Source organism: Oryctolagus cuniculus, chromosome 3 (genome assembly GCF_051225735.1).
Source record: "Oryctolagus cuniculus isolate XC-2025 breed Fujian yellow rabbit chromosome 3, ASM5122573v1, whole genome shotgun sequence".
Classification (NCBI taxonomy): domain Eukaryota; kingdom Metazoa; phylum Chordata; class Mammalia; order Lagomorpha; family Leporidae; genus Oryctolagus; species Oryctolagus cuniculus.
In genome coordinates, this window is record NC_142869.1 from 10,808,100 (window position 1) to 10,828,132 (window position 20,033).

Consider the following 20,033-nt stretch of genomic DNA (forward strand, 5'->3'; position numbering starts at 1 on the left):
TTTGTGCCACAGTGTCTTGCCTTTCCGTTCCTGAAATGCTCTGGGCTTTTCAGCCACACCAGAATGCCTTAAGGGCTGATTCTGAGGGCAGAGTGCTATTTAAAGCAATTGTCATTCTATGAGTCTGCAGTGTGGACTGCTTCCTATGTTGGAGCATTCATTCCTCTTTAATTCTATCTATTATTACCAGACACTTAATCCTATCCATATGTTCACTTTAACACTTAAGATGGTATTTTTACCACCCAGCTTAAGAGGATTTGGGGTCTCATGGAAAGTTTTTAAACTGTACACTTAGAAGTAAGTCCTTCTATGGACTTATGTTTGCAGAACTATACAGCTTTACAGTTAAAACTTCATATGCTTCATAATTACAACTTCAGAAACATGGCAATTTTTCCCACCATGCCTACATCCCACTTAGTTTTAATGTGTTCACTTTATATTCTTCCTGTTACCCTATAATGAGTCTCTTCTCTTGTCCTCTCCATTGACGTAGTCATTGTAGAAAATAAAGTGCTTACTTCCTTTTATCTCTAATCTTATTCTTTCCCTCCCTTGATTCTACAATCTTGCTTAATCACATTTTAAACCATAAATTTTAACCCATGTGGAATAGTTGGTAAAACTCCTGTATACTAATTATTATTCTAACTCACTGTGCACTCCTAGAACCTTTTACAAGACGTTTAATATTTCTGAATCGCCATTTTCTCAGCTATAAGTTTCTTTTAACCACAAGACCCACCATTAGAAATTCTGATTGCAGAGGTTAGGGTAGAACAAAACATGTATTTTCTTTTAAATTTCTCTAATAATTTTAATGTTTTCTTGGAATGGTTTTAACACCCACCTCCAAAAAAAAAACTCATGTTGAAATTTAATTGCCATTGTAACCATATTAACAAATGGGAATGATCAAGTCAGGAGGGTTCTGCCTTCAAGAACATATCAATGCTCCTATGAGGGAATGGGCTGGTTGTTGCAGGACTGAGTTCCTGATGAAACAATGTTTAGCCCCCTTTTCCTGCTCTTGCTCTCCCTCTCTCAAGTGTGCTTGCTTGTCTTTTTGCCATGTTCTGACATCACAGGCAGACTTCAACAGATGCAGTCCCTTGACCTTGTACTTCCCAGCCACCAGAATCAGGAGCCAAATAAACTTCTGTTGTATAGAATGTTCCCAGTCTGAAGAATTCTTTTATAGCAGAAAAAAAAAATGGACTAAGACACTCATCTCCTCCCTTCCCTTCTCTAGCTGGGGACAACAAAAGTAAGTAACCTCTAGGGTTACCTGACCACAACCATCTGTAATTAAATGATTTATCATCAGGCTTTTCAAAATGCCACTGCATATCTGCTGCTACTTTCTCCTCACTACTCCTCAACACTTTGTAAAGTCTTCTAAACAGAGCCTGTAATTTCCAGAATTTTTCTCTTTTATGACTTGTCTGCCTCCTCAAGCCAATAACAAAAAAATCAGCCTTTTATCACTCTCATTTTTTAATCTGAAAGGCATTATTATTATTATTTGAATAACTCAACCATTAAAAAAATCCAGTTTTCCTCCCACTCCTCCCTCACTCCCATCCAGGTGGTCATCAGCTCCTCTCCAGGCTGTTCTGAAATGACTGTTCACTATCTTCTGTCTGTTACTTTGTCCACTCCTACTGCTTATAACCAATGACTCCTGTATGTTTCATATTCCCCATCACTGCCTAAGCAATCATCCCAATGTGATGACAATAGAAGTTTACTACCTTATTACCTGGCACTATAATTCCATTCCAGAGAAGTCTTATCCTTCATGGAAACAAATGTTTAAGGTGCAGGGCCAGTGCTATGGCATAATGGGCAAAGCTGCCACCTGCAGCCCCTGTATCCCATATGGGTGCCAGTTCTTCTTATCCAGCTCTGTGCTATGGCCTGCTAAAGCAGAGGAAGATGGCTCAAGTCCTTGGGCCCCTGCACCCACATGGGAGACCTGGAAGAAGCTCTTGACTCCTGGCTTTGGATCAGTGCAGCTCCGGCCTTCACAGACATTTAGGGAGTGAACCAGTGGATGGAAAACTTTCTCTCTCTTGCTCCTTCTCTCTGTCTATAACTCTGCCTTTCAAATAAATACATAAATATTTTAAAAAACCTGAACACAGATGATTAAATACATGAATTCATTGGCCGGCGCTGCAGCTCAGTAGGCTAATCTTCCCTCTGCCTGCGGCGCCAGTACCCCGGGTTCTAGTCCCAGTTGGGGTGCCAGATTCTGTCCTGGTTGCTCCTCTTCCAGTCCAGCTCTTTGCTGTGGCCTGGGAGGGCAATGGAGGATGGCCCAAGTTCTTGGGCCTTGCACCCACATAGGAGTCCAGGAGGAAGTTCCTGGCTCCTGGCTTCGGATTGGTGCAGCACGCCGGCCGTAGTGGCCATTTGGGGGTGAACCAACAGAAGGAAGACCTTTCTCTCTGTCTCTCTCTCTCTCTCTCTCTCACTGTCTGTAACTCTACCTGTCAAATAAATAAAAAAAATTTTAAAAATACATGAATTCTTCTCTGTTCCTTCCATATACCATAGTTAAAATAGAACAGAAGATGTATAAAAAGAAAAAGGACAAACAGATTGGAGCAATAGAGAAGACTGTCAAATTTTCAGAACGTGGGAAACAAACAGTAGCAGAGCTAAAAATGATGAATACTGAAAGACATCCAAGTGGAGTGCCAAGTCAAAGCAAACCTCAGATTTTCTAATATTAATTAGAAACTAGATATCTAACACAGTGAAAGGCAAGTATTCATTAGAAGTCTGGGTAAGGAGAAGTCAGACTCTACACTCCCTCTCTGATCCTGTTTAAGAGGCCATCAGTTCAGCAAGAGGTTTTCACTCTTTGCTGCATCTACAGCACGTAACACAATAGTGGGTACCTAGTAGACACTCAACAGGTTTCCAATAAACCAGTATAATTAGAAGTTTATTCTGTAGTGATACTAAGCCAAGTTCCAGAGAGAAGTAGTATAAAATTACAGTATTAAAAAATGAGCTTAAGTGGAGCTCCATACATTAAGTGAAAATACACTCCTCCCAGCTCACTTGTGATTCCAAGATCCAAGAATGCTGAAGGTCAAACTTTTACACCCACAAGCAAGCAATAAGTTGCAGAATTCCTCTATATTTTATATAAACCTAATATATTCCCCCAAAATTGATATGTTGAAGTATCAGTTCCCAATGTGACTGTATTTTGGAGGCCTGGCTTGTGAGGAGATAATAAAGATTAAATGAAAATATAAGGGTGAGGCCCTAATCCTACAGAACTGTTCGTTACCCTTATAGCGAAAGAAACACCAGAGCTCTCTCCACCTTATGAGGACACAGCAAGAAGATATCCATTATTAAGCCACAAAAAGATACCTCAGCAGAAATCCAATCAGGGAGCACCTTGTTCTAGGACTTGTAGCTTTCTTAATAATGAGAAAATACATTTCTGTTATCTAAGCCACCTAGACTGTATGATGTTTTTCCTATGGCAGCCTGAACAGACTAAAGCACTATACATAATGATGGTCAGGAATCTTCAGAGAACATGGTTGGGCCCCGTCCAGTAGACCTACAGAGAAAAGTATCAGTATCACTGATATCAAAAAAAAGTATCAAACATCACTCAGGGGATTCCAATCTGTTCATCATTTCTACATAAGAATGTATAAAAAAGAAAGGAAAATGAAAAATAGCAATAAAAAAGAAAAGAAAGTTTCCAAAGAACAGAAGAATAAGTATCTAAAATGTTTGCCATTAGAGAACTAAAAAAACAGTTCATCTTTGAAATAAGAACAGAATGCAATCCATGGTTAAGGGAGAAGGGATTAAAATTATGAGATCCAAAATTTAAAAGTTCAACTGAAGCACTGAAAGATACACTCAAAGGGAACCTGCCACAGTAGGATAAGGACGCAGAGAAACAGAAGAAGGAGTTTTAAAAAGTGAAAGACCACTTCAAGAATTTCAACATTCAACCAAATTTCTAGCAAAAAATGGTATGATTAAATCCTAGCAGATGGAAGGAACAGAATGATCAAAAACATCAGAAAACTCTCAGACCTGAAAAAACTTGAGTGTTTTGCTTAACAGAGTTCACAAAGTAATTCAATATCAAGTCTTGACATCATGGAATTCTAGAATACTAGGAACAAAGAAGCAGATATCATGGTTTCTAATAAGAAAAACATGCCACACAAACAAGTAAGAAGGAATCAGAACAATATAACGTTGCTCTCAACAGTGGTGCTGAAAGTACAATGTCATGAAATTTTAAATGAAAGCATATTTCAAACCAGAATACTATGCCTAGTCAACATATCAATCAAAGGTGAGGGTTAAAATGAGACCTTCAAATGAACAGTGCATAAAGCTGTCTCTCCTGCACCCTTTGTAAAAAAGCTACTAGCAAATGTGTTCGATCCAACCAAGAGACTAAATTAGGAAACAAGAAGACAAGAACCAAGAAGATGATGACATTGTGTATAGAAGGCAGAGCATCCAAAATGCTGAGAGGGCCTGGGGGAGTCAGACAGCTATTCAATAACAACCAGTTTGGATAAGAATAGAAGGACAGAAGGCTCCTGATAAAATGTCTCAAGGTTAAAAACAAACTAATAAAAGTCTCACCGTATTTAGTGGTATACAAATTATTTTAGTAGCTTTGTAAGTCTATGAGATACCTGGGAAAGGTCCTCATTATGAAATGGACAAAAAATAGAAAAACTACATGTGGATGCTGAGTTTTGTTGTATTAGAAGTGCTGTGATTTTACAACGCTATCACTGAGTCCATATTTTGTTGTCATTTTATTTTGTACCTCTGTTGTAGTATTCATGGTACTTTGTCTTCATTTAGAATAATCTAGTTTCAAGTCAGCAAATCAGATTAGTTTAGTCTACTAGACTACAAGCGAGAGCAGAAACCATGAACGTTTAATTCATCTCATCATTGTATGCCAGCACCTACCTCAGGAAACACTGAGAGGCAGCCTTTAAATATTCTTTAAATGAATAAAGAAAATCAGCTAGTGAGTAGTGAGTGAATGGATGAAGTGACAGCTTTAACATGACTGTTTAACACATCTGACATTCCATTTCCTTTTCTACAGATAAAATAAGAGGATGGAACCAAATAATGTCAGAAGTCAGTTTCTGTTATAAAATTCAGCACACACTCAAAACACATTTCCTACATATACTAACACTTGCATTTTTTAGAGTAATTCCACTTTCATTTGTTACCTTATTCATGTACTCACTACAAAATAAAAGTGCATTTTGCAGCACCTCTAGGAAGTCCAAGACTATTTTTTATTCTTTTTTATAGTTTCCTTCAAGTTAGAAAATGTTAGCTGGCAAAAGATGTGGAATGATGATGAAGTTTGGGAATGACGAAGGAGTGAACTTGCTCACTTGGGGTTGCTCAGTTTGTCTCTCATTTTTGAGACTTCTAAAGGCTAAAGAGAGAGTTTACAGTATCCTTCAACTGCAGCCTGGAATCTTAAATCTCAGACAGGAAAATATAATGATAGTACAATTCTCCTTTTCCTTTTTTCCTTCTTTTTGCAAGAACACAGATTAATGGTGCCCCAATGAATCCAGTTAGAAATGCTGGAATATGAAACTTGAAAGAAAAAACACATCTCCTTACCCTGTGGCAGCCAGTGATTTCTGGTGGTTGAAGAGAATACAAAGTGCTTGACAAATATCTGAATTACCAATCTATTTTTTTAACTTTTATTTAATAAATATAAATTTCCAAAGTACAACTTTTGAATTATCGCGGCTTTTCCCCTCATAACCTCCCTCCCACCCACAATCATCCTATCTCCCTCTCCCATCCCATTCACATCAACATTCATTTTCAATTATCTTTATATACAGAAGATCAATTTAGTATACACTAAGTAAAGATTTCACCAGACTGCACCCACACAGACACACAAAGTAGAGAGTACTGTTAAAGTAGTAGTTTTACAACTACACATTACAACACATTAAGGACAGAAGTCATACCTGGGAATCAGGTGCAGAGTGACTCCTGTTGTTGATTTAACAATTGACACTCTTATTTATGACATCAGTAATCACTCAAAGCTCTTGTCATGATCTGCCAAGGCTATGGAAGCCTCTTGAGTTCGCCAACTCTGATCTTATTTAGACAAGGCCATAGTCAAAGTGGAAGTTCTCTCCTCCCTTCAGAGAAAGGTACCTCCTTCTTTGATGGCCCATACTTTCCACTGGGATCTCACTCACAGAGATCTTTCATTTAGGTCATTTTTTTTTTGCCACAGTGTCTTGGCTCTCCATGCCTGAGAAACTCTCATGGGCTTTTTAGCCAGATCCGAATGCCTTAAGGGCTGATTTAGTTAGTTATGTTTATTTGAAAAGCACACAGATGAAGAAAGAGACAGACTGACAGATAATAATCTCCCATCTGCTAATGCACTTCCCCAATGCCTGCAAAAGCCAGGGCTGGGCTGGGTCAAAGCCAAAAGCCTGTAACTCAATGCAGGTCTCCCATTGGGGTGTCAAAGACCCAAGTACTTTTGTCATTACCTTCTGTTTCCCAGGGTGCACATTAACAGGGTGTTAGAATGAAAAGCAGACTCAAACCCAGACACACCAATATGGACTGTGGGTGTCCTAAGCAGGCTTAATCACTGTGCCACATTTCCCACCTACCTTGATTCCACAGAGTTGAAGTGTTGAGATTTATTTGCTATGCTTTGTCAATTCTGTGAGCTAATTTAAACCATTGCCTATATCATGAAGATGTTATTTTTTCTAAAAATTATCATCATAAACAGAAAAATTTCAAGGAGATTAATTAGACAAAATAGAAGGAATCAGGATATCTGTTACTCTAGCAACAAAACCAAAAATAAATAAATAAATAGCATCTGTCATGCAGAAAGTCTTTTGAAACATGGAGTTTTAAATTTTTTAATATTTAATAAACACATAAAATTGGATATGTTAACAGTATACAGTCTGATAATTTGACATATATTGTATTTTTCTCACTACAGTCAAATTAATGTACACGTTCATCAGAACTTGTTAATTAGCAGTTGGGTGTGTGTGTGTGCGTGTGTGTGTGTGTGTGTGTGTTATCAGGACTTCTAAAATATGCTGTCTTGTCAGAATTAAAGTAAAAATCATGGTACTATTAGCAATAATAACAACTTGAATTTATTCCCCTTACAACTGAAGGTTGATACCCTTTGAGCAACATCTTTCCACTTTACTTATCACCCAATCCCCCTCAGCCCTTGACAACCAACATGTTGCCCTCTATTTCTAAGTTTGACATTTTTGGTTTCCACATATAAATGAAACTGTACGATATGTATCTTTCTGTGTCTGGTTTATTTCACTTAGCATAATGTCCTCCAGGTTCTATTTTAGAATCATTGTCAAAGGAAACAAATACAAAAAAAAATGGTTATTATGATTTTCCCTAAATAGATGATCCCTTGTGTTTTTCAATTTGCTGTGTTTTCTCAATTGTTTTATCTACCTATTTATTCATTATGTAAGACTCCAGACCTCATAATATTATTTTTCAAAAGCTTGAATTTAATGTCCATTGATTGGAAAAAAGCAAGTTGCTTTTCAACACTTGGCCAGTCTGTTAGAACCCATTTTAAATTAGCAAGTCTCTAAAGGGTCCTTGTGAATCCAATCTAAAGGAACAGTAATTCAGATACATGCCTTGAATGAAAAGCTTCGGGTATTGGCTTAGAAGGACCAAAGAGAGTGGTGATCTGAGACCCAAGAAAATGAAACCAAGGACTACTTTCTGATGCCTTTTGTCAATATAGATAATCAGTCTAGAGTGCTCTCTTCAAAAACAAAAGTGTCTTTCTTCCCTTAGAAGGTAGGTGTGAGAACTAAGCCCCGTAACTGCCATTCAACTTCCCTGTGTAAAAATCACCCAAGATATATATTTAGTAATTGTAGTACAATTATTGTTTTTCAATACATTTTGCCTGTCCAATGGGATGTCAGTGTCACTTAATTATTGAACATGTGTGCACAGAGTGTTTATCTGAGACTTACTAAAGAGATAAAGCTTGGAATTATTTGGTAGTTGTCAAAAACATTTGAGTTGAAAGTTATATGTATAATTTAGGTGTTATTTGCATTTTTAAATTAGGCTTGCTATCACTTATTGCCAATGATCCTAAGTGTTTAAATTGCCTTTCATCTACCCAAAATAACTGATCCACTAAGACTATAAACATGAGTTTCTACGTTTTTACATTTTCTCTGTGCAGATGTTTATGACTTTAAGAGGACAAAAAAGTTAGCTGCTAAAAAGTATTATATTTAATGACTCTAAAGGTGAAAAAGTCAGAGATGAACTTTAATTGAAAACATAGTTGAAAAGTTAAAACATGAAATTCTACAAAAATTAATGACTTGTACATTTAGACCACAGTCAAGTGTTTGCTCATTGTACCCAAGGAAGGTTTTCATCAATTGACTGGATTGCTTTTCAACATCATTGAAAAATAGATCTTATATTTTTAAGATTTCCAATATGAGTTTACTCATATAACCTTTAATATGCTGTGATGAAAAGTTGAAATTATGCATTGGCTTCAGGTAGTTGATTTATGGTTTTTGCAAATAAAAATAAGTTGGTGTCACTCATTCTGATGCAGGAACATGAGACCTCTAATAATAGAGGTCTACAAGCTCTCTCAAACAGAACTGTTCATATTTAGGACTTGATAAACGATAACGATTAGCCATGGTTGATGTTTCGAATAGTCTACATTTCCATTTTAAATTGTAATTCTCTGTACTTTCATGCATGTAGGTTGCATAGCTATTTCATGTCTCTTGCAATCATCAGTGGTTTTACTATACATGATAGTAATTATGCCACTTATACTGGTGTGAGTTTAGACAAATTAAGGCATAACTACCTTTGAGAACATGAAGGAAGGTATTTCTCAATTAAATATTCCATAGCCCTGGAAAACAGGTAACATTCTGTACTTTTACATCAGTAATAAAGATTTAGAAAAAAATTTAATGTTTTTAGCCAATAAATAATGTTTTCATAATTAGAAATAAAAAAATAGAAATAAATATTTACCAACAAGTAAACATCATTTGGGTGGCAGAAAATGTACACATAAGGAAACAAATATTATTTGTTTTACATTTCAAGAAATAGCTGTTCTTTAAAAATACTCTATCTCCTGTTATTTAGGTTGAGTCTTATGAAACAACCATATTGAATAAAAAAATGAAAAGCAACAATTTTAGATTAGTTTGCTCTTTTTTTTTTTTTTTTTTGACAGGCAGAGTGGACAGTGAGAGAGAGAGACAGAGAGGAAGGTCTTCCTTTTGCCGTTGGTTCACCCTCCAATGGCCACCGTGGCTGGCGCACTGCAGCCGGCGCACCACGCTGATCCAATGGCAGGAGCCAGGTACTTATCCTGGTCTCCCATGGGGTACAGGGCCCAAGCACTTGGGCCATCTTCCACTGCACTCTCTGGCCATAGCAGAGAGCTGGCCTGGAAGAGGGGCAACCGGGACAGAATCCGGCGCCCCAACCGGGACTAGAACCCCGTGTGCCAGCGCCGCAAGGCGGAGGATTAGCCCAGTGAGCCGCGGCACTGGCCAGATTAGTTTATTCTTACAGACTATAATTCAGAAATCAATAAAATGTCATCCAATTTGCTCTGTATAGAAACATGCACGTGGTAGAAGAAAGGAAACATAACACCTTCTCTGTTTTATATTTTATTTAATCTGCTCAAAAATTCTTTGAGGAAAATATTTTATTGTCTCCATTTTTTAATCTCCACTTTTAAAAGGTTTTCATTTATTTTTGTTAAAGGCAGAGTTGCAGAGATAAAGAGAGAGGGAAAGACAGAAAGAGAAAGAGATCTTCATCTGCTGGTTCACTCCCCAAATGGCTGTATGAGTCAGGGCTGGACCAGGCCAAATATTCTAGAATTGCATCGTGTCTCCCACATAGGTGCAGGGGCCTAAGCCCAGGAGCCATCCTCTACCACTTTGACGGGCACATTAATAGGAAGCACGTGCAGCATGCAATACTCCAACCAGCACTCACACAGTTTGCTAGCATTGCAAGTACAGCATAACCTGCTGCACCAGGATGACAGTCTCTATTATCTCCATTTGTATGTGGCTTGTCAGTACTACACAAGTAGTAGGGGACAGAATCAGAATCTGAAGCCAAGTTTCTCTATAGCCAAGATCCATGCCTCTGTCTCCTTTGCACTACTGTGCTTCAAAGGCGAGAGGACGTCCAACCACGTAGGAGAGTGACTTCTGAGGGTTGGCAAAAGGATCAATGTGGTTATGTTGTTAACAGTGTCTGGGATTATTCTTCTGTTACGGGATGAAATGTAGGGTTCTGAACTGTAAATGAATCCTCTACTCAGGATTATCACAAGGGTTGTTCACAAAAAAGGATTTTAGGAATCCCAGTTATTCCTGGCTTCTGTGATTCCGGGGCAGCCCCTCTCTCCCTGTACATCTTTTCCTAAGGTATGCAGCTTTGAACTACAGGCATCAAAAAGAGTATCAGGACCTGTTTCTTCCCTTTTTTAGAAAAAGATCATTTTACTTATTTGAAAGGTGGTGTTACAGAGAGAGGGAGAAACAAAGAGAGAGTGAGGGGTCTTCCATCCACTGGTTCACTCTCCAAATGGCCACAGCACCCAGGGCTGGGCCAAGACAAAGCCAGGAGCCAGGAACTTCTTCTGGGTCTCTGATTTGGGTGCAGGAGCCCAAGTACTTGCGTCATTCTCCGCTGCTTTCCCAGGTGCATTCGCAGGGTGCTGGACTGGAAGTGGATCAGCCAGAACAATAACAGGAACCTTTATGGGATGCCAGTGCCGCAGGTGGCCTCTTAGCTCGTTACTCCACAACACCAGCCCCCAAACCTGTTTCTTTTAAGTCAGTTTGAAGATAAAGGATTTTGAGATACATAGAAACATTATATTTAACTTAACAGGAAAGAAAGCTGTGCTGTAGTCATGAATGCTTCAGGATCAGCAAAGAACATCACTCCTACCAGCTGCTTAGGTCTTGTTCACCTATTGAGAGACATGCTGTACTGATTAACACCTCTCCCGTGCACATGGAAGCTCCATGTACCCTAAGAAAGGTTATTCCTATTAAATAAACATAGTGTGATTGCTCTGGTTCTAATGCCTGCTTCATCAAAAGCTTAGTCAAAGAAGAAGGCGGAGAAAAAAAAAAAAAAAAAAACAACAGAAGCCTGCTGCAGAATGGGAGGTCCCTCATCATCATCCATGATGCCTATAACGATTCCTCTACTTGATCATTGATCAACACTGCAATTTTCTTCGTCTATACTATCTTAGGGCATGACTGCCAAGAGCTCAAAATTTTATCAAAGATGTTGCATAGTAGCAGTCTACATAATCCCTCTAAAGGAAATTAAAGCAAGGTACAGCTAAGCCTACCATCTTCTTTTTCTTTCCAACTCGACATATAAAGTAGAACTTCCAGTTAAGCCCTATTCCCAGGGGAGCTGGACTTACGACCCACAGCCTGAAGAGGTGGCAAGAGAAAGCTCTCATCACCAAGGAAATGGGACATGATAAAATTATAGTTAAAAGTCATGTTATCCTGTGACTGCCAAAACCTCAGACACAGGGAATATTTTCTTGGAAACGAACCAAATGCCTATATGCTGACAAACAGAGAAATAAAATGCAGTACTCCATTAAACAAATATTATTCAATAAAAATAAAGGAACTATTATGACCAGCATTGTGGTGTAGCAGGTAAAACCACCACCTGTGATGCTGGCATCCCATATGGGTGCCGGTTCAAACCCAGCTCGATCTAGCTCCCTGGTGATGTGCCTGGGAAAGTAGCAGAAGGTGACCCAAATGCTTGGGGCCCTGCATCCATGTGGGAGACCAGGAAGAAGCTCCTGGCTCCTGGTTTCGCCTGGCCCAGTGCTAGTGGTTGCATCATATAGGGAGTGAACCAGAGGATGAAAGACCTCACTCTGTGTCTCTCCCTCTCTCTGTAACTCAGAGTTTCAAAATAAATAAATAAATTTTTAAAGAACTAAACCAAATAAATAAATAAAATGAAATAACTATTGATGCACACTATAATGTGGATAATCTTTAAAAATATTATGTAGAGATTCTATGTGAAAATCTATAGGACTAAACACTAGAGTGGTAATTGCCTAGGACTAGGGGAAGGGTATCTGGTTGAAGAAATAGATTGTAACTGCTGAAGGATCCAGTTTATTTTGGAAATAATGAATATACTAAAAGCCATTAAATTATACATATTAAACATATATATCATATAGTATGTAAATTATACCTCAACAAGCTGATATATTTTTAAATAATAATGAAGGAGTAAATAAATATAGTTAAATATCTTACACTATTTTGCAAAAATATGGTAATTTTTTACTACCACTTTATTTTTATATAACCCAGAGGCACATCTTCTCAAGCTGGTGAAGCAAAGAAACACTCTGGTCTACCGACTCTCTACTTTGCATAAGGTCCAAATAACCACATAGAACCTATTTGCAGGAAAGAAACACTTCTCCATAACAGGTTTTAAAATGGATGGGATCAGCACTGTGGCATAGCCGATAAAGCCGCCACCAGTAGGGCCGGCATCCTGTATGGGCGCCGGTTCAAGTCCCAGCTGCTCCACTTCCAACCCAGCTCTCTGTTATGGCCTGGGAAAGCAGTAGAAGATGGGAAGTCCCAGAGGAAGCTCCTGGCTCCGGATCAGAGCAGCTCCAGCCGTTGCTGCCAATTGGGGTGTAAACCAGCAGATGGAAGACCTCTCTCTCTCTCTCTCTATCTATCTCTGCTTATCCTTCACTCTCTGTGTAACTCTGACTTTCAAGTAAAAATAAATAAATCTTTAAAAAAAATAAAATGGAAAGACGGGTTAAATGTAATGCATTATTTACCTGGTAAATACATGTTAAATGTTACATGTAAATATATACTCTTTCCAAAAGAAATGTAAGATAATAAACACCTTAAATTTTGTGTAAAAATAATGATCTCAAATTGGATTCTTATTTACTTATTTTTCATTTATTTTTAATTTGGCAATAAGAATCACTGATTGCATTGCTAGTTAAATGATTTCTTATGTTCTGGAAAATCCTATACCTTTTACCATGTCTTTTTGTGACAAACTGCTTGAACAACCATCTCCAAATTACATTTCAAAGATGTTTTGGATATTAACAATTGTTAAATAGCATAGAAATTTGATGGTCTCTAATGTGAATAGAACCTTGTATTTCATTTTGCGTGACTGCGACAATTATTTTAAAACAATAACTGAAGACAAATGAAACTTTTCTCCAATGGCCAAGCAGGTTCCCCAAAATGTCTGACAGCACAATGGTGGTATAACAACTCTCATGAAAAACATTGCCATGTTAGTGACATCAGTCTAGAGATTTATTTAGAGAAAATACCATATTCTTTAGATGATAATTTTGGTCCAGGTTCTGAATCTAGCAGAAGTCTTTTGGTTGGGGGAAGAAAGGAGGCAGTTTCTTTGAAAGCCTTGTGGATCAGCATTCTGAAGCCATCACGTTAGGAGATCTTTCAATTTCCATACAGCCAGATGGCCACATTGTTAGAAGTTGCCCAAAGAAGGGATTGGTTTTCTCCTAAGATAAACCTTAAGTATCTATTTGGTCCTATTCACATTCAAAAGCCTAGAATTTAAGACAGTTTGACATCCATTGTGTTTTGTTAGCACTTTCTAAGCCAGCTCTCTGTAAAAATGATTTCCTTAATAGAGTTTAGCTGACTTCAGGAGTTATGAAACATTCCCAGTGGTGGAGGTCTAAGGTCTCACATCTAGGATAAAAACCCTGTTGCTGCCCAGTAATTTGCACTTTAGAGGATGCAAACATGACGTTTCCTGAGTACTGCGCTTGACTAGAGACTACAGTGTTGACTAAAATTAACACTTGGGAACATAATTCTGTCCACATGCCATGTGGGCTCGATGCTGACAATCATCAGTTCTTTTTATATTATCAGTGCGGAAAATGAAACCTGTTTCCATCTGATGTAAAAGTGCAGGTTTTGTCTGACTTACTTTGTATGAAGTAAAACTAAGTTTCCATGGATAACACTCTACAATGATTTTATTTTATCTCATTTCACTAGCCTTTCACAAAAATATTTTATCACTAATAAAATTTTACAATAAAATTTTATTTTTCAAAATGCCTGCATAGAATGTCATTTTTCCAAAGGTATTTAGAAATAAAAGAAATAAGAATGGAGATATTTTGATTAAATAATTCTTATTAGCAACTAGAGAAAACAGCATATTACCTATAGAAATTAAAATTCTAGTATAATAAGTAACTTTGAATCATATCCTATTAGATATCAAATCCTATTAGATGATTTAAAAGTCAAAATCACAAAGTGTCATCCTTTTCCCAGTGGTATTTATTCCTACAATGTTTTGTTTTAAAACCTAATAATGACAAAGGGTGGTTCTTTAGTGTCACAGTTAGAATGCAACCACAAAATGAACTTTGTCAGGTGGGCAAGAAGATGTGTGCTCCCTTGGGATGCTGTTATGTTTCCATCTGCTTTGGCTGAGTACATTTGCAGATGGTCTAAACAAGGACATGTGCAGACAGAAAACGAAATGCATTTTATGGGACAATAAAGGAGCTTCTGTTCTAAGAAAAATGTTAACACCTCTGTGTGTCTTCATTACCAATTACAGCTCTCAACACTCTGTCATTTACTAGTTTTTATTTGCTGACTTTAGCAAATCCTTACTCATGAGAGGAGGAAGCCAAAGTACTTTAAATAGTAGTTAATAGTTGGATCCACAGTAGACCACTTTACATAATCTTTTTTATTCTTAGTGAAAGGAGTTTTTGCATACCTGCATCCATTACATAATAAGGGAAGCAGTTATGACAAGTGTCCCTCTGTTGTCCACTTATCATCTGAGACAGTGATTCCACTTCATTCATTCACATCTATTATTGATAAGAATTTGTCAAGCACTGAGAGTACAGTGATGAACAGGACCTGGTGCTGTAGTTTGCATATTAGTTGGGATGCTGATGTCCTCCAAAGCTGGTGTGCTAAAGCCTTGGTCCCCAGGGTGGTACCCTTGGGATGTAGTGGAACCTTTAGTAGTTTGTGCCTAGTGTAGGGTCCTTGGGTCACAGAGAGACCCTTTAGAAGGCAGTTCTAGTTCTAATGTGACCTCTTGAGTTCTTACAAGAGGGGTGCTATAAAAGCCTGGTTTCCAGCCCATTGACTCACGGATCTGCTGCTTGACTCCTGTGTTGCCCGACTACCAAGGTGATCAGGCTTCCTTGAAATGCCATTTGTGATTGATCCAGTTCACCCAAAGGCCTTCTCCACACACACAGCTGGTCACGTTTGCCATGTTTCATAATAACTTTTGTCATTTTAGGGGTGAGTCCTGCCTCCGGAGCATCAGAGTTCACTGCGAGCAAGAACAGCGACGTATACTGTTTTCTTAGCACCCATCTCCCAGACCATACACCTCAGATATACAGAACTTTTCATCCCCGCACCAAAATCCCTGGGCCCAGAACCACCATTCCCAACCCTTCTTATCTTATCTTCTCTCATTTTTTTTTAAGATTCACCCATTGACCTGAAAGTCAGAGTCATGGAGAGAGAGGGAGAAAGAAGGAGAGGGTGAGAGAGAGAGATGTTGCATCCACTGGTTCATTCCTCAGATGGTGGCAATGACTAATTTTGGACCAGGCCAAAGCCAGGAGTAGGAGGATCTTCTTCCAGGTCTCCTTACATGAGTGGCAGGGGCCCAAGCACTTGGGTCATCTTCCATTGCTTTTGCCAGGTCATTACCAGGGAGCTGATTAGAAGTGGAGCTGCTGGGACAAGAACCAGCTCCCATATGGGATGGCATCAGAGGTGGCAACTTCTTTACCCACTAAGCCACAACGCTGGTCCTTTTTTTTTTCCCAAAAGAATGATCGATTTATTTAACTAATTTAAGAGGCAGAAAGAAAGAGAGAGAGGGAGAGAGAGAGAGAGAGAGAGAGAGAGAGAGAGAATATTACCTGTAAACCTATCAAAGCTTTGATTTTAGGACTTTTGGATGCACAACCTCCACTGCAACAGGCCTTGGTAAGGGAATCTTCAGAATGTGCTCAGATGGCTAAGTTTTTTTGCAAATTTTTCAAAAGTAAGATAGAATTCAACCACATTTGTCTCCCACTGAGACTCCCATTGCATTCTGTTTCCTCTCATGTTAAGACCCCAAGAGTGACCCCTGGCATTTGTAGGACCTGGCTTAAAGGAAACTGAGTGGAATTGTGTTTTTATAAGATGTATTTATGTGGCTTCAAATCTTTCTGTGCAGATAAGTGATGTGATTGCCAGCTGTAACAAATATGAATACTTTCCAGAAATAGTCTACCATGAAAAGTGGCAACTTAACTAGACATAGTGACAGAAAAGTGTCAGGACAGAGCTCCCAAAACTCAGTAATCATGGCCGGCACCGCAGCTCAATAGGCTAATCCTCCACCTGCAGCGCCGGCACACCCGGTTCTAGTCCCAGTTGGGGCACCAGATTCTGTCCCGGTCGCTACTCTTCCTGTCCAGCTCTCTGCTGTGGCCAGGGAGTGTAGTGGAGGATGGCCCAAGTGCTTGGGCCCTGCACCCCATGGGAGACCAGGAGAAGCACCTGGCTCCTGACTTCAGATCAGCGTGGTGCACCGGCCACAGCGTGCTGTCTGCAGCAGCCATTGAGGGGTGAACCAACGGAAAAGGAAGACCTTTCTCTTTGTCTCTCTCTCTCACTGTCAAAAAAAAAAAAAAAAACCCTCATTAATCATGTCCTACAGTTTCTAATACCAAAAACACACAGGTAATGGACAGGAAACAATGTTAACAGCCATCAGACATGTAAAATCTCAATACAAGGTAGGGTTCTCATTGACACCTAGTAAACCTGAATTCCTGTCACGGTAAAAATTTATTTTATGCTACAGAATCAAAAATCATAATTACACCATATCTTTTTGTTATAATTAATACTATTTCCTGATTTCAAAAATAATTTATTTATTTTTTAAATTTTTAAATTAATATAATACTTGTATACTCCACGGATACTGTGCAATATTTCAACTCATACTTTCAACATAAACTGATCAAATCAAGCAATTTACAATTCTTTTCTTTGTTGTTCAAGCCTACAAGGTCCTTTCATGTTTCCTTATACAGAATATTGTACATTATCGTAAGCAGAGCCATCCCTCTGTGGTGTGGAACATAAGAGCCCATTACTCCTACATGACTGTTTTTTTCTTCTTTCATGAGAATATACAAATGAGACTCATCCAAATTCTTACATTTGTAGACTACAAAATTATAATACTACTACTAACAGTGATTATGCCTATAATAACTCATATGAAAGAATTTACATAGTAGTTTTCCACTAAATTTGACACTGAAATGAAAAATATTAAGATATTAATAAATATATGTCAAGCTGAAAAAGTTAATCTTTAGTTTAAAAAGAGAGAATTATCTTTCTGTTTTCCCTAGAGAAAATGATATTATAAAATTACTGTCATATTAAGAGCTTATCAAACAATATGCAGCCAAATTTGAAGAATAAAAGTTATATGGAGGTTTGTTAGGTAGTTAATTAATCAAACTATTTTTTTCTGAAATATTCATGATTGGAAATTTCATGTTTCATCAACCTTTAAAAACTTGAGTTTTTTTGTAATCTCTTTTTTTCCTCACAAATATTCACTTTCGTATCTAATTTGAATTTTTAATTTTGTTTTTACTTTTCTTAAAGAAGTTATCCCAAAATTATATTGTACACTAGGCCCTTAAATGATCTGTATGATGCTCTACCACCAAGATATAGAAAATATTTGTGTCAGGTGTAAGCAAATGATTGGTTTGTGTCTTTTTTTGTTATTCCTGTCTTGGCCAAGCTAACATTTGTGAGAGATTTCCTCCAGATGTACACAGAATTTCATACTGCATCTCAGAATGAAAGAAAAGAGGGTTTGCTCTCAGAACTCCAAAGACAATATTGGAGGACAGATAAAGTGTTATTACAGATGCCTTCCTGGGGCATCTGGACTCTGCTTCACCCTCTGCCACTCTGCTAGATCATAATTGCTTCGTGATGCCCAGGGCAAGGTAATGGGCCTTCCCTTAAGGTGAATAGAACATCATCTAATCAGTTCAATAACTGGAGCCCAGCTGTGTGTTATTAAAAGTCCCTGCATACTAATGGATATTGAATCAGCTTCCCAAGGACGGAGTTTCAATTATTACGTGAATATTCTCAAGCTGCTCTAGGTCATGAACCCCTTCTGGACTCCAGCTCCAAGTTTTGCTTCCATTAAAACTGTCTGAAAAAGGACTCAAGCCTAATTCCTCCCTGTTTGCCCTTCCTACTCACCTTAGGGAAAATAATCTCTGAATGAGAGTGCAGGCAATGTTTCATGTCCTTCTCTGTCCATAATATCCATCAAGTTATTCTTAGCCAGCAATACTATATCCTAGGGTTGTATGGCAAACACCTCGTGAGCCATGAAAATTGTGAAAATCTTCAATTATTCAGAGCAAAACAGTAGTGCTCTTTACATTTTGGCAATGTATAAACTCTTTTTATTTTGAAGGACTTCCCCCAATTTCTCAATCATATATTTTATCCTCAAAAAAGAAAAAGATGGACTCTCAGAAACACTGACCTGAAACTATTCCCTGAAACCAGAAGCCTCCATAGGTGTGTAGGCATCTAATAAGTCCAAACAGCTAAGTAAATGGCCAGATGACCACTCATACAGATGACCACTCTGTACAAATAAAAGCTTCTGGTTGAATTTTAGTAGAATATTATGAAACCTAACTCACCTTATCTCTTTTAACATGAACCCTTTTAGGCTTTATTTCTAAAGCTCTGCTTCCTCCAGACCTCAGCCACAATCAGAATTTGTTCCTCTGTTTCTTGACAATGTGTTGCAATTTCTCACCTCCAAGAATTACTCATGCTCTGACACCATCCCCATCCCCTTCCCAATAAAACTCTTTTTATCTTCTGAAAACTTATCTCATCTCCTTGACATAATTCCTTAAGTTTGCTTTTCCCCAACCCCTTCTGAAAGCCCATAGTAGCTTTCTCTCTAAGTGCTATGTTTAGGATTGCCATTATAACACTTATTTTATTGCTGTTTAAAATTATTATTTAATATCATCACTATTGTTTTCAGACTACTTGTTTTGTTATCTAAGATGACTAACAAAGAAACATTCCATACAAGATTGAATAAGATAAAATGGAATAAGACACTGAGGCAGAGAAATTCATTTATCGAGCAGTTTTAGGAGTGTGGAGAAAGGAAGGAGAGTGAGAAGAGAGAAAGGGAGAGGAGTATTCACTAGGATTATAAACAGTGGCTTAGCACATTGCAAGTCCTTTTCCCTGTCTAAGGAGATTCATTAACACCTTATAAGCTTGAAGGTTTTCTTGTGACGGTTACATGGACTCTAGCACAGGCAAACATGTTTTGTTATTGGACCCTGAAGGGAAGAGGACATTTGCTGTGACCAGAAGGGCTGGAAATCGATGCCAGGGCCCAAAGGTGAAAACACTGTTTCTAAGCCAAGCTCTGTAGAATACACAGGACTCTAATCATTTGCCTTCTTCTATAAGGACTGACAGTTTTTGCTCTTAATTGACTGTTTTTGCCCTTTCCCAGGTCTGTTTTGTGAACCTGGATGTGAACAAGGATGAATGCAGCACAGAGCACCTGCAGCAGGTAACACTCGGACCTTGACCTCAAGGGAGCCCGTGAGGAGGGCTCCCAACATGACTTCTCCACTCACTGATTCTCATTTGGTAGGAGACAAGTACTGCCCTGCGGTTTTCCCAGCCACCTTCTCATGCAGTTTGCCT

At 38.3% G+C, this 20,033-nt stretch overlaps 1 protein-coding gene across 3 annotated transcripts in view; it reads left to right on the top strand.

The window, feature by feature from the left end:
- The window catches only part of SPHKAP (SPHK1 interactor, AKAP domain containing), a 185,953-nt gene that overhangs the window by 113,672 nt on the left and 52,248 nt on the right, over window positions 1–20,033 (top strand). For all 3 annotated transcript variants that reach the window (XM_008259275.5, XM_008259274.5, XM_008259276.5), the window contains one exon: window positions 19,837–19,896. In XM_008259275.5, coding sequence (XP_008257497.2) covers window positions 19,837–19,896 — 60 coding nt within the window. The remainder of the gene's footprint in view (window positions 1–19,836; window positions 19,897–20,033) is intronic.